Source organism: Fusarium verticillioides, chromosome 1 (assembly GCF_000149555.1).
Source record: "Fusarium verticillioides 7600 chromosome 1, whole genome shotgun sequence".
NCBI lineage: Eukaryota > Fungi > Ascomycota > Sordariomycetes > Hypocreales > Nectriaceae > Fusarium > Fusarium verticillioides.
In genome coordinates, this window is record NC_031675.1 from 3966741 (window position 1) to 3981612 (window position 14872).

The window sequence follows — 14872 nt, forward strand, 5'->3', positions numbered from 1 at the left end:
CATCCAGTACGTCGGTGAGTCAAAGGAGATCCCCGGCGGTCTCGGGTCATGGGTGGGAGTCCAGTTCGATGAGCCCGTTGGCAAGAATGATGGTAGCATCGCTGGTACTCGATACTGGGGTGAGCCCTCTGAGCTCAAGCATGGCGTCTTTGTAAGGCCAGAGCGGGTTGAGGTGGGCGATTTTCCTGCTCTAGACGACTTGGAAGATATGGAGGAGATTTAGACGTTTCGAGAGTGAACAGCTCGATGGTCTAGGGTTGGTGGTTCTCTGTTGAGTAAACATTGATAACTACAGCAAACATTGTACCAGGTGGTTGTAATTAGAGCTAGGCTCCATGGCAAGTCTACTCTCCGAAGTACTTTCAGCCAGGAGTAATTTCATCGTAGCCGGAGTCTGGCAACTTGGTTGTGCTAGGCCATCAGGTCTGCCAGCTTTACAAAACACGGATACACAAAGCAACCACCAGACCGAGATCTCACAAGCCAGATCCTTCCGTCCACTTTGTGAAACACATGAGTGAGCATCCCGAGATCTATTATCATAGATTCCCGGCCCCTGCGTAAGATCTCTCCGTCGTACGCGATGGCCATCTGGTCTCCCCTGCATCTCTTGAGCAACGCGATTCCCGATCCGTGAAATCTTGCAGCAACGGCTCGGCAACTTTATTCCAACATCAACAACCATTTTGTAGCAGTCCTTATATACCCAGGGTGAGCTTAACCGTAGTCGAGAATCGTTTGCGGACGTTTTAGGTGATGTAGTTGTCGAGTTATCCTAGATCAAAGACCACGATTGTGTTATATGGTGCAGGGTAGGTATGTGGGTATCAAACTCTGAGATGCTAACAGGTATATATTCACTTCATCTGTAGTATGTAAACAGCACTTTTGTGTAACTGAATTGGGTCAATCTGAACTCTTAAAGCTGGTCTTCACGTTAATGGTTGCATCTCTCCTGTGCCTTGCTATTTTAGGAGGTTACTATGGCTATGTGGCATAGCTAAGCGTCCTTTTGACCTTTTGGCTGATACTATGCTTGTATTACAAAAGCACAAGATGGCACCTATAAAATTAATCTCTGTTTGGACCCGAGCATCGATCGGAACTAGTATATGACCATAGCGGTACTGCAGGCCCTGTGCTGTATCGGACGCCTTTGAAGAGTGTAGCATAGGGCCGTGTACATCACGACTATCGGTCTTGGAGTATATATTTGAAATTCACAAGTACTACACTGCACCGTATATATACTCCTATATAGCCTCTCAGGAAGGGTTGGTGTTCTATGCCATTTATAGCTTATGTAGATATTGATGTGATGATCATAACGGGATATCTGACTACTCACTAAGTCTTCGGTAGCATCTCTGATCGCTGGGTGATCAGCCATTGTTAGATACAAAATCCATGTAGCACTGGGGTTCTTAGAGATGGATTGCCACTAGATACCAGCGTCTTGAGTACCGGTGAACCATATCGCCATCTGTAAATGGAATACCCAGGACAGAGCATTTCCCTGGACTATTGGCTCGGAATACATCCGAACAAAACATCTTTCCAATCTCCTTGTGCTTTCTAAGCTTGAGTGCTGCTACTATGATAACATAATAGCTAAATAGTATATCGAGAAAGTGTAACAGTGACGTCTAAATGACCTGATTATAACATCGTTCAGTCACAATGTTGTTTGCAATTCAAATACCATCTATTTCAGGGTATCATACCCTCTCTTGTCTTATGAAAATGCTCCTGGGGTAGGGTTTCGCCTTGATACATGCCAAATTGTGCATCCTGGACAACAACCAAGTTCATGGAACTGAGGCTAGTTCCCTGGGCTATCACTGATTGTCTCAACCATAAGAACCATAGACTTCAAATATTCCTTGCTTGCCTCTCAATTTATCTTCAAGTGGCCCAGAATTGAAGCTCAACGATACTTCTAGCCTTGGTGATAAGTGGCAAATTATCCTCTCAGCTGCCAAAACAACGCTCGAGACGATGTAAAGCCTATGCCGTGCTTAATATTGATTTTAAATTCGCAGCCGTTAGCTCGGACTACATTCAATCACTGAAAAGTAATAAAGTACTTAGTTCAAGTATACTTGCGGATAATCCAGTATCAACACAGCCAAGAATACTGACGAGCAATGAAATAGTCAGGGAAATACATCTAATGACACGGTTAAAGCTGCCGTATAATATCATTCTATTTTCGAGTTACTTTGAGATCCTTGATCGTTCAACCTGTCAACGTGTAATAATAGGAGGTGGAGTAATTTGCCATGCCGTTTTATCTTTCTCTGGCCACTCTCTGGCTCCTAGTATTACTTTAGATGAGCCGATCTAACAATCTAACGACTCATGAAAGTTTTTCCAATACATGAACGGGACCCTAGTTGTCCATAACAGGTCAAGATTGAAAGGAAGGATTCAATTGCTTGCGTCAATCTCGCCTTGATATCTTACTAAACTTTTACAACAGTAACCACGATAAAGTTTGATTTGACGAGTGAAAAATTGATATGGTTAACAATGATTTCTATTGTACTCTAAGAAGAAATCAAGGTATATCTTCCACTTAGCATGTGTGGGTTGTCTCTAATGAGATATTATAGGCATCAACTAAGTTCTGCAGATTAAGAAATTGCACGGGTATCACCATAACCTGATTAACAAGACCAATATATCATCCATGCCGTTTCCCCTCACGCGATCATGCTGGCCGAGAGCTTGGCCAACACAGACATCTTCACGTTTTCGGAAGAGATGGATATATTTTACCGTAATCATAGTGATTCAATGAATTTATCGTCTGTTTGGGTATTCATCTTGTCGATAGCTCAAGCGATCAGCAACTGAAACAAGCAAGTTATCGTCATTCATTAACGTCTTCAAAACCACACTGATGGCACTGATTCAAGCAGAATTGGCTTTGAATAATTGCCAAGCTTGTAGTGACAGTAGTGAGCTCTTAGTGCCTTGGTTGGGCCAAAACGCTGTGTTTCCAGTGGTTGCAAGTTGCCGTCCCCCTCTGTTGTCGCTTGTCATCGGGCGCGCGGGAACTTTTTTGGGTGGGTTCCACCCCGATACGGGACCCGACGGGGCCCATCATGGCTAGGATCTGATGGATTTGGAGACTGCTCCTGTTTCTCCCTCCATCAGACCAAATTGCCTTGAACTTGGATTAAACTCTTTTCAACTGAGCCCGCGGAACCCCTACCGGAAACGAACCGCAATACAAATACGAGACGAGTGTAGCGCAGGAGAATTGCGACCGGCCCATGCGATTCAGAACCGACATGTCGGCTTCCACCTAAAAGTCAACTGGCGATGACTTCAGTTGTATCAGCCTTGCCCCTACGTATGCGAAATCGACGACTACACACGATACTTTACGCATAACGCATATCTGCAGTTTCGCCGTCACCCACAACCGGCGTTATTCAACACCTCTCCTACCCTCAACGCCACCGCTATACAACCACAATCATGAGATTCTCGACGATAATTAGCACAGGCAGGATGGAACTCTTCATCTCCATCCTAGCCTGCACTCTCTCAGGTGTCCTTGCAGATGACACTGAAGTCTCTACATGGGCCGAAACCGAAATCCCCGAATGGGCCACAGTCAATGGCATGCAACTCTCGTTGTCAGCGAACCCCGGGCTGCAATTTGCTGTGATCCCTCTTACGTCGAATCTGGGACTTAACGATTCCACAGGTCGAGTAATAGATGTATGTCTTGGCTCTGCGCTGTTGCCTTGTTAATGCTAATAACTACTCGAAAGATTATTCATATCAATGGTAATATGATCGCGACAGACTCTTCAAATTACAACAAAGTGACTGACAAAGACGATATCGCCTATCTGTCATGCGACGAACCCAAAGGCGACTCTTTTCTCAGTCCCAACAAGATGCTCAACACATTGATGCAGCTCGAACCACATATCAAAGCGATAGTCCTGTATTCTACGTCCAACACATGGTGTGCCATCGACCCAGTCGACAAACTTCCATTTACGAGTATCTTGTCCATGGCCGATGGAGGCGAGGCCACACAAGCCCTCAACCTTTTGAATGGTACCAGCCGTGGTGAAGTTGTCAAAGCGAGCATCTTCGGCAACAATACGGACAACACGTTGCCGAAGGATGAGAGCAAAGGGGGTAGCAACACGGCTGCCATGAGTGTTTTGTACGCCATCACTGGCCTGATTACTCTGCTATTCTTGGTCATCATCACGACAGGTGCTGTGAGAGCCCATAGATATCCTGAAAGATACGGGCCACGAGGTGCACTTGGCGGGCGGCCACGGCAGAGCCGCGCCAAGGGACTTGCTCGGGCTGTACTGGACACGATCCCAATTGTCAAGTTTGGAAACCAGACACCTACAAAGCCAGACCCCGAATTGGAATTGGAAAATACGGACGGCAACGATACTGTCACGCAACGAACTGCGTCACGCCTCAGTGAGGCCAGACAGTCTGACGGGGCTCCGGCACCAGGTGGGGTGACCAATGCCGTACCAGCCGCGACTAGGGCATCGTCTTCTCCCGAGAGTGCCGAAGACGAGACGAGCGACCACTTAGGATGCTCTATCTGCACCGAAGACTTTACGGTTGGCGAAGATGTTAGAGTATTGCCCTGCAAGCATCAGTATCATCCGGCATGTGTTGACCCATGGCTGATTAACGTATCGGGCACGTGTCCATTATGGTGAGTTACTACCTCGTCGAAGATCCGATTCTTATGCATACTAACACGTTATTAGCCGCTATGATTTACGACCAGACAAGGGTCATGCATCTGCGGAGGCGGACGTTGGCGACTCTAGCACGCTGCCGCCACCTTTGGCAATGGAGGGTGCTGAGAACGACGCGCCTCAGTCATCTCACCGTAATCGACTCTCGAGACTTTTTGATATTAACCGCCTTCGAGAGGGGACCGTGGAAGAACAAATGGAAGCATTACGCCAGATGCGGGCGGAAACTAATGAAAATAACAATCAAGAGACAACAGAGGTTACTGAAGCTGCCGAAGGCGAATCGCAAGGCCAAAGTGCACGATTTGCGGCGAGGCTTCGGGAGAGATTTAGAATCCGCACACGCGCTCAAGCCGTCGGAGATCATGAAAGCCAACGGGGGAGCTAGTGAGTAGCACGGAGGTACCGGGGTATTTATGTTATGGGCGATATGAATTTTAGGGCCGGGAAATGGGGATCGTAGGCTTCAACTTGGGTTTAACCAGGGGCAGAAGGGGCTCCTTGCATGCATTTGTGAGCCGTTTTGATGGAGAAGAATGTTCGGGATTGGCGTTGAGGCTGAGGAATGATAACTTGGGGTTTGAATATGGGCACATTTGGGAAGCATGGGAATGCGTTTCTTTGGACCATCGCACATAAGGGCATGCTCACGACGATCGTGGTTGATGATCATTTTCGGCTTATCCGAGAGTGCAGATATTTACTTACCTTACATATGATACCTTTGATGATTTATGCACGCTTATACAAGATCAAGACCTTGTACAGCGGGTGTCATTTTAACAAGATTTGATTAGGATGACAGCATATGGTTGGTAGTGAGCTTTTCATTATCCAGCAGCGAATTGACAGCCCGTCCTGTTCACTCAAGCCTATATGCCACACTGTTTGTTGAAGATGTTTGCAACTAAGCGCCCATTGTCGGTATCGTGCACCATAACAGGATCTGATTCCGTCACTTTAGAATCCAAAACGAGAGCATGGCTTCAGTGACCTGTAAAAGTCGTAGACTAAGCTGGAGATTGAAACTCGAGAGCCTCATCAGGACTGTACGAACGAGTTTTATTGGTTAGAGTTCGGCACATCGCAACGGGACTTTGTGGTAAATCGTGATATCCTTACAAGGATAACAGGGACTGTTGGAACCCAAGCATGCTAAGTTCAGCCAAACCAGGCTTTGGCTTTTCGGAGGCACAATTGCCGTCACAGCTTGAGGTCTGCCTAATTACAAAGAACTTAGTTGCTGAAATATCGTCACCGTAGTGAAAATGGATCCCGGGCAATGTATCGAGTTCTTGGTCCTCATAATGTAAGCATCAAATGGAAATAGGATAATGACGATGGCATGGAAAGTGCTCGTTGAGAATCCTTGATTTCCCTGTTTCAGATAGAACTTGAAAAGGTCACTTGCTCCCACCATAAGCAACACGCCGGAGTCGTTGTTTTGCATAGATGCAAATTTCCTGAGTTTCATCTGTAGCTTACAGCCAGCACGTTGGTAGTGGTTGGCACATCAGGCCTGTGCCACGTATGTGATCTCAAAGCCGATACCGTGAATACCTATGCTGATGCGGTGTGAGCTTATTAATCATCATCCCGGGTCATATATAGACTAACGGTGATGCAGCAGTCGCAGATGAACAGGATAATCTTCAGCACAAATCGTTGTTTTAGATTTCTTGCAGCCTATGCTAAATAAACCTTGAGCTATCGACACTAAAGATCGACCAATACTGACAATGCTACTCAGCCCAGGTCACCTTCGTTGGACACCTAACCATGACTGATCATCGAGGGATGAAGAACATTTGAGGCTCAAGATCGAGGATACTATTCTGTGAGCTGTGCTCAAGCTACAAACCCCAGTTTGAAATGTTTACTCTGGGAAGATATCTGGAGCTACATGGCACCAGGATGCCGGGAGGTTGTTTTGCCAAGCGGGGTGGCACTTCTGAACCTGACCTAGGGGAGGAAAGAAAACTCAAGACCTTAGCCCTAAGTAACAAAAATATTTAGGTAGATTTAGTCTAAGCTTAAGGGACTCTTTGCTAAGTTTATTTTGACACCTTATATCAAGGTTCGATGTTTTCTTGCCCCCTGAGGCTGACCTTGTGAGAACCTACCCGCCACAATGCCGCCTTTGAATCTCCAATTCCTGCCGAGTCAGGTGAGCCACATACGCAAGGGATTTCTCGATTTACTGTCCGTCGGCCAATCTCGAGTCGAGGCACAGTCCGGATTGTGTTAGAGCGTTTCGTAACGAGACCTCGTCAGGGGGATTAGCGCCTAGGATCTTGATTGATCCCGGGGGTGGATAGATCGGATCTAGCCGGGTCCAAGTACTAACAATAGAGCAGAAGACGGGATGATTTGAATAAGGAGAAGGGATTTTCTTTCCTCCTTTATAGGGAAGAATATGATGCTTCGGCAAGCTGAAGGATTTGTTCAAGCTGAGAAGGCTTTACTATCAGGTAAACAGTGGAGGTTTGGGGGATTCCTCTTGCCCAATCTCTACCTGCCTCCTACCCATTAAGCATGGGGTAGTGACAGGATTCAGAAGAACTCTATACATTCGAGATGGGAAACTACCTACCATAAAATACCCACTTAATAAGAATTGGATAGCAACTCCCCTTTCGTCTAGTTTGTTCAGGGGGAGACATTATCTGAGCACCTCGCAGCTTCAAATTTCCTCAAGCCTCGATAAAAACATCATCACAGCCAACACAAACCATGATCTATCGACAACACTACACGGGGCACCCTTCCGTTGCTCCGGCATCGATGCCACAGTCAGTGCGCACCCGATAGTGCACAACGTCCAGCCATACCACGGATTTGGGAACATCCATGGCGAAGATGGCTTACACCATCCGATGAACGATCGAAGTTAGGGTGTGGTCGATTTGTTTATTCCTATTTGTCGCCTCCTATCGAACTCCCGACCGAAATGGATCGGCTTCATCTCCAGTACCTTTTTTTTATACCATAGCCACAGCCGTATCGATCGAACGCCACGCCGCAAGAGACGGGTTAGAGCAATCGTTATTAGCTCTCCCTGGCATTGTTATAATGGCAAAGCAACAATATCGGCCAAGTTTGCCCCGAGATCGGACATTCCTAAGTCTTGATATGATCACCAATCATCAAGAATTGGGATGACTTCTGGAAAATCGATCGAACAAATGCTTTACGAGTCAACCTTTTGTGACTCGAAATGAATGACATTCTATCAAATAGCTTTCGCCAACACTGTACCATCACAAATACAATGATTTTCTCCTACCTGCATCCAGAACCAAGTCTAACAATGGGTGACAAACGGCACTCGTGAACCACATCAAATACTCAAACAGAGGCCGAGACGTCGCCAAAGATTCAGCTAGGTATTCGGATCCTCTGCGGCTATCCCAGACTTTTTCACGGTGCCCCCAAAGAGCATCACCCATCGTACTCTCACCCACCACCGTCAGTGGCCCATCAAGTAACGACCATTCCGCTCTAGCCTTATTTCGATACCCATCTCAAATCGTTGGTCGCTTTGCACTGACTTTCTTGGTGAAAAAACTACCGATAACTTTGTTGGTCCCGGTTTCATCGTGCCTGGCTCAACTGCTATGCCTCTTAGTATCCCAGTATCACTCGTACCTGCGGCCAACTAAAGCGGTCCTACATGGTGCCTGAACTTCTTCCGCTTCTGGCTCGTCTCGGGGCTTATTTCATTTACGAGCCCATGAGCAGCTTCCAAGACATTAGTTGGGTTGAGCTAAAGGCACCTAGGTTCCAGACTACTGGATAGGTTGTCGGGAGAGGAACTTGACAGGTCTGAGGCTTCGGCCCAGTCAGTAAAGCGTCTTGGCTTGATTTCCTACTTTATAGCCACAAATTATGCTTTGGCTTTATGCCTGTCTGGGCAATTGCTCTTTTCCCGTCCTCCTCCTCCTTAACTATCACCCACCATACGCAACCCTCTGATCAAGGCTTTAAATTTGTTTTCCTCTTTCTATCGAAGATCTGCCTGTTATCACTGGGGACGGCTCACTGGGGACGGCAATAGAAATCTGCCGCATACTTGGTTGTTCTTTCGAATCCCATTCTGAAACGAGCTTCCTCAAACACGATATGGCTCCTAAGCCTTCTCTCGAGCCTCGCGAGGCATATGTACCGAAACCTGTTCCTATAGGAGGAGATATTATGTCGGTTATGGTCTCCCTCGCTGCTTGTTCAATATTGGCTGTCTTTCTTTGTAAGTCTTAGCAAAAGCTTATGATATTAACACTAAAAACTGACACGCATAATGGAATAGTCCAGAGAATTACTGTCGTTAGATCCTGGTCCAGGTTACCATTTGTTGCTTGGCGTAAGTCTCTTGAGCTGATGCGAGGATTTGGTTCGATTTGTTGGCTAAACATAAGATATAGTCGTCCTGGTCATCTACGTCGACTCCTATGGTTTTGTTTTCACCTCTGCAATCCTCCAACAGGTCTTTGGTGTCAACAGCAGCTTTAACATTTGCCATGGCGCCATTTTACTTTGCCTGATATGCTATGTCACAACCAAGATTGTATGCTCTCCTGTCGACTATGCCGTGAAAGGGTTTGGCTAATGCGAGAATAGCTTATATACGTCTTTCTTGTCGAGAAAGCTGTAAGTTTCATGTGTCGTTGAGCATTAAAGTCAAATTTCTCACAACATACAGCATGTTATTCGAAGCTCTACTACACGAAGAAGAAACTCGAAACTTTACTTGTTCAATATGATCACACTTCTTGGTGGTTATGGAGTGGTTGTCGTCCTCAACTTTATCTAGTAGGTCCTTCTAGCATTGACTTTCGTTTTCCGACGGCTTGTTAACGGTACTAGTCGCATTGCCAGAATTGTAAACGGAGAGTGCTTCATCGGCATGAAGAGCATCTCTATGATTCCTCTTATCGCTTTCGATGCCGTCGTTAATATCTACCTGACCATTCTTTTTCTTATCCCTCTTAAAAGTCAGTCGACGTTCGTTGGTTTCGCGTACATATGCTAATGAATCGTCAGATCTCTATTCATTTAAGAATCTTCCAAAGACCCGTGCGAACTCCCGTCTCCGCAGTGTGGCCTTCCGTACTTTCGTCGGCGCTTGCTGTACATTGACAAGCAGCATAGTGTAAGTCTATGGATGTCTAGCATTCGAAATACCCCTAACATGGACTAGAAACTTGACTGTATTGATGGTTCTTGATGGCGAGCCGGGTTGGGTGTGTCTAATGTGTTGCAACAGTGACGGTATGTACCTTAAACAAGGCGTCTGGAATACAACTGACCATATGGAGTCCTCTTTTCTGCCATTGTCGTTCAATGGGTCACTTCTCGGGATAGTGCTGGTTCTTCCAGTCAACCAGCTTCAGCTGCTGTTACGGATGGCAGCTACATTGGTAGACGTGCCTCGTCGGCTCATTCAAGAAGTCTGCATGCTTCCAATGTTCCTCGCGACGTAGACGACGAGACTTTTCTTGTCGGACATGCTACCGTCACCTCTTTGACAGATGACCCTGGTTTCGAAATGACCAAAGTTCATTCAGGGGCTACAAGTGGTGTTATAGTTACGACGACAATTCACCGTCAGAGCAGGCCTACAACCGAACGAAATAAGAGCAGCGATGATGACGACAATATTGGGATTGAATTAGACCGAGACTTTCCGGTGCGTTCAGTTGCTTTTGCTCTGGGTCACACAGAAGCCGCAGAGCCACCTCGAACACGAATCCAAGGTGGCTCCAAACCACATCATCACTCCAAGACACCTTCGTTCTCACGTCCATTGAATAAGTAAAATTCACAGTACAAGGCTGTTTGGAAGAGAGTTGCTTAAAACATTAGGTCAGGAAAATCGGCGTTTTCAGGTCAAGGGCTCTTTAGATAAAGACAAGAGGGTTATAGGCGTATTTGAAAAGATCGGAGTTGATATGGAAGGGTCGGCAATACCCAATATCTTAGCAGTTTTAATCATCACCAAGATCTGTAGGTTTCCATGCATCTAATGATATTCTTGATACCTCACGACTTGGGAAGAGCATCTATTCGCCGAGATAAGTTGATATGACGCCTAAACTTGACAAAGACGTTCTCCACTCATCGATGGAATGGATGGATGACACAATGGTGTCAGATGTTGATCTCCCGCATTCATCCACATGGCGCAACATTCCTTGGCCTAAGGCACAATTCAATCAAGACATTGGCATAGCCACGATCTAGGATGAAGGCCAGGGCTCAAAGTCTCGAATCCGAGGGTCATGAGAGAGTTTGACGTAGTCCTGTAAGTCGACATCTATCGAAGCAGCAGAGATCTTTTGTCACAAAAGGGCACAGTAGTTGGAGCAGTGAAATCGCTGTTCATTGTCATCGTAGCTCGTAGATGTATCTACACGCTGAAAGAAGTCTATCAAACTGCTAAGATCTGGAATTGTTCTATTTGCCAAGTCCTCCCTTTTTGTAATATCCCGGAATTGATGATAGGAGAAAAGGTAGGGAGGTTGACCGCGCAATATAAACTTGGATACTGTAAGCCAGATCCTGGTCACCTAAATGCAGAATATGTACATAAGTCAACAGGCGCCATCCTTGAACCGAAAATGTTTATCCACCCCCCCTCCCGAAAGCCAATTTTGAATGGTTGGGTATTTCCCTAGCGAGTGTACAAGAAGTTATAAAACGAACTGTGTGGCCATCTGCCATGAGCCTTGACGAGTTTAAGCGGAGGCATAAACGCTGCCGTAGGAGCTGAGCTCAGTCTCGCTGGTCATAAGCATGCCAGTCTCGACCTTGAAGTAGGAGTAAGCATCAAGGTAAGAAAGGTCCTCAAGCTGTGGGATGGCATCCTTGAGCCAGGAGGCAATGGCCTCATCGGAACCAGTAGGAGCGAACTCAGTAAGCCAGATGGGCTTTCCGCCGCAAGCCTCGTGGGAAGCCTTGAGGTGGTCGAAGAGAGTGCTACCGTACTCAACCTCGGAGTACCAGTGGACGTTGCAGAAGTCATAGTGGCACTGCTCGTCGAGCTTCTCGCACTCGGAGACCCAGCTCTTGAGCCACTCAACACCCTCGCCAGGAAGACCACTGTTGCTGATGGAAGGGGCACCAATGAGGGCCTTCCCAGCATATGGGTTGAGCCATTTGACATGGGCCGTGGCAGCGTAGGCAGGAGTCATGTCAGCCTGGCCAGCGTTGTCGGGCTCGTTGAAGCTGAAGATAGCCTTGGCGCCATCACTTAGGGCCTGAGCACAGTTGTCGGCAAAGCGGTCGGTGTGGAGAGGCTGGTCGTTCCAAAGGGTAGGGATGAAGTTGAGACCCTTGGTAAGACCGTCGGAAGAGGAGTCCCAGTTGTAACCCCAGCCGCAGTTCTTGCAGTCGCCGGCGAAAGTGTTGGCAAGTTCAACGTTGTTGTAGCAGACACCACGCTTGTGGGAGAAGCCAGCGGAGCCACCAGAAGAGGAGCCGCTAGACTTGGACTGGGTGCTGCTAGACTTGGCCTTGGACTGAGTCTTCTCCTTGATGGCAGCCTTCTGAGGAGCCTTGGCGGCGGTCTCCTGCTTCTTGGGCTGGGAAGCGGGCTCATAGGCAGACTTGGCAGCTTGAGAGGGCTTGGCGACCTTGATAATGGTGGTAGGCTGGGCGGCAGCGGGCGCGGGCGCGGGCGCGGGCGCAGAATATGCTTCGGGTTGAGAAGCGGCAGCGGGCTGGGTAGCAGCGGGGGCAGAACCGCCGGGGCCGAAGTAGTTGTTCTCCCAGGAGACGACCTGACCGTCAATGGTAGCAACGACCCAGTCACCACGCTTCTGGGCGTGCTGGTGGTGAGCGTGGCGGTGGCCGAGAGCGAGAGCCGGCTCAAGAAGAGCGGCGGTAGCGGTAAGGATAGTGAGCTTATTGGCGATCATCTCGAACTGATGTGACTGGTGTTCCGAATGAGGGCGATTTGGGTAAAGACAGATGGAACTGTGTTTTCCGAGACGGCAGTCGACTTATGTAATGAATGTGAAGTTGTACTTGATATTCGGGTTGATCACAGTCAGGATGACAAGGTGAAAGCAACAACGAAAGATCGGGGCTGAGACGATAGTTGTAGTTATGTGATCGGCACGGCCGAGTAGAGAGTGTGTATGCGATCTATCAAAGACGCAAATAAAGAAGGGCGACGACTAGTCGAGACGAGGGTTGAAAACACGGGCTGATATTGACGAGATGAAGGAGAGAAGGGGAAGGGAAGTTCGAAACCATGGGCGGGGGATATAGAGGGTTTAAGTGCAAGGAGGTCCCTCGTAATAGGGCAGGCAATGGTAATGGAAGTGGTGTGGTTTGGACATGGTCCAGAAGCACAGTACAAGTGGTGAGGTGGACTGGAATGTATCTTTTACCTGCTGATGATTGTTGGAGATACCCGTGTCTTCACCTGACACCTGGTATCTTTGTTTCCAAGACTGGAAAGACTGAGGTGGGAAGAAAGGACCCTCGCCTGGGCCATCGAGAGCCTCCACTTGCAGGGGCCGTTCTGGGGCGCTTTCGGTGGACTCAGGTGAAATGCTTGGAGGTGTTCTGCAATTCCATTGGCCGACGCTCTTGTTCCTGGCGCCGTGCTAGAGTGGATCTATGGCCGGGTACGCCATCCCTGGCAAAAAGCGGGTAAAATGCCAGGGGCAGCTGCTTCAGGTAGCATCAAAGCAGTTTCCGATTGGACGAGCTGACCTCCCTCTCAGAACCTAAACGACAGGTCAGCGACAACGACAGCGACAGCGACAGCGACAGCGACAGCGACAGTGGGCAAAGATGGAAAACATGGGTTAACGTGGCAGTGGATGCGCGACCACTCACACAGAGGCAAACACACGCTGTGCCTGAACTGAAACAACTATGTATGCGCTATTTCATCCGGCTTTGGTCTACTGCAGGTCCCTTCTGCAGGAACACACCCAAAAAGAGGAAACAAAACAAAAGACCGCAAACGGCCCAATTGTCTTAGTGGCCCTCAAAGGAATGATTCACGCACTGGGCCTTCGTTACCTCTGCTACATGGATGCCAGCACTCTTTCGCCCCAATTCCTGACTCGACGATCCCACAACCAAGCTTCTGATATCCACCATGGTATAAAAAAACTAAACGGCCCCGAGAGATTAAGCCAAGCCAAGACAGCAGAGAACACGACTGAGTTTGCTGCCGGCACTTGACCTTCGAGAACCCTCAACGCCCACTTCCCAGCTACTCACGTAATCGCACAAGGCCGTGGTAGACGTTGGCCCTAACTCCGTTGAGCTGATCCTACCCAGGATGCCCTGTAGCCTGTAGCTGATGCGATGCTTATCCTGGTGCCAAGCCCAGCCAGCTTGATGAATGCAAGGCCAGAGGTTAACGACCACCAAGTTCTGCATCACCGTCATCATCTGGCCTCTCGTCATTCCAATGCCCTCACACCAGAGGCGCATGATACGCATCATATGACGCTCATCACGACAACTAGCAACGACAACGCACACACACACAATTGACGCACTCAAGAACAAAGCGCACAAAGGCTGCCACCGACGAAAATTCTAAATGTCTTGGCTTTTTGGTGCATCCCAGCCTCTTGGGACAAACCTGAACCCATTGCGAAAGGGGCCACGTCGGCTGCTAAACCCAATTGTCACTTAGCATCCTCCGTGTGAAACACCGTCCGAAATTACATCCGCAGCCACGGTAGGGGGGCTCCACGCGTACAACCATGATATCCCTTGTCAATATCTGAGCAACCTGTTAGCCGGGATTCCGGATCGGATCCTCATCGTAGCCCACAACGAATGGACGCTGCAAACGGATGGAGGAAACATTGTTGAGCCATTTTTGGCATAAAAAAAGCTTGGTTCTCGATTCTCATCATATGGCAGGGTTGTCACTCATCCCCACCAGAGACATTCACAACTTTGGAACAAGACCGAGAAAGAAAAAAAAACTCAATGCCGCATTTTGATGCTCTGACTCAGATATCTGTTCTGTTTTCGTGGAAGTCTTTGCCATCACTTTGCATGACGAGGGTTACATTTTCTGCACCTCGCCATGACCGAGCACCAAGAACCACACTCAACACTCTTTGCTTTGT

The 14872-nt window shown here is 48.0% G+C and overlaps 4 protein-coding genes across 4 annotated transcripts in view; 3 read left to right on the forward strand and 1 right to left on the reverse strand.

Annotated features, from left to right (window-relative positions):
* Positions 1 to 223, forward strand: part of FVEG_00764 (hypothetical protein) — a gene marked incomplete at its 3' end in the record, with an annotated part of 1375 nt that extends 1152 nt beyond the window's left edge. The window contains exon 2 of the mRNA XM_018887362.1: positions 8 to 223. Within this exon, the coding sequence (XP_018743109.1) occupies positions 8 to 223 (216 nt within the window). The remainder of the gene's footprint in view (positions 1 to 7) is intronic.
* Positions 224 to 2988: 2765 nt separating this feature from the next.
* FVEG_00763 (hypothetical protein) lies at positions 2989 to 5659 on the forward strand. The gene is made up of 3 exons (XM_018887361.1): positions 2989 to 3735; positions 3789 to 4717; positions 4773 to 5659. Exons 1-3 carry the CDS (start codon positions 3490 to 3492, stop codon positions 5149 to 5151), a joined length of 1554 nt encoding a protein of 517 aa, XP_018743108.1. The 5' UTR covers positions 2989 to 3489; the 3' UTR covers positions 5152 to 5659.
* A 3226-nt stretch (positions 5660 to 8885) lies between these two features.
* On the forward strand, positions 8886 to 10648 carry FVEG_00762 (hypothetical protein; the record flags this gene model as incomplete). Its single annotated transcript, XM_018887360.1, has 9 exons — positions 8886 to 9009; positions 9070 to 9123; positions 9185 to 9327; positions 9381 to 9410; positions 9463 to 9572; positions 9627 to 9754; positions 9804 to 9912; positions 9961 to 10031; positions 10079 to 10648. 9 exons carry the CDS (start codon positions 8886 to 8888, stop codon positions 10576 to 10578), a joined length of 1269 nt encoding a protein of 422 aa, XP_018743107.1. The 3' UTR covers positions 10579 to 10648.
* A 472-nt stretch (positions 10649 to 11120) lies between these two features.
* Positions 11121 to 13200, reverse strand: FVEG_00761 (hypothetical protein). The gene has a single exon (XM_018887359.1). It carries the CDS (start codon positions 12677 to 12679, stop codon positions 11498 to 11500), a length of 1182 nt encoding a protein of 393 aa, XP_018743106.1. The 5' UTR covers positions 12680 to 13200; the 3' UTR covers positions 11121 to 11497.
* Positions 13201 to 14872: the final 1672 nt, after the last annotated feature.

Bases quoted from the DNA above. Each gene is read 5' to 3' on its own strand.
- FVEG_00763 (XM_018887361.1), top strand. From the start codon at position 3,490: ATGAGATTCTCGACGATAATTAGCACAGGCAGGATGGAACTCTTCATC. The intron at 3,736-3,788 runs GTATGTCTTGGC...ACTACTCGAAAG, and splicing joins CCACAGGTCGAGTAATAGAT to ATTATTCATATCAATGGTAA. The intron at 4,718-4,772 runs GTGAGTTACTAC...ACACGTTATTAG, and splicing joins TCGGGCACGTGTCCATTATG to CCGCTATGATTTACGACCAG.
- FVEG_00761 (XM_018887359.1), bottom strand. From the start codon at position 12,679: ATGATCGCCAATAAGCTCACTATCCTTACCGCTACCGCCGCTCTTCTT.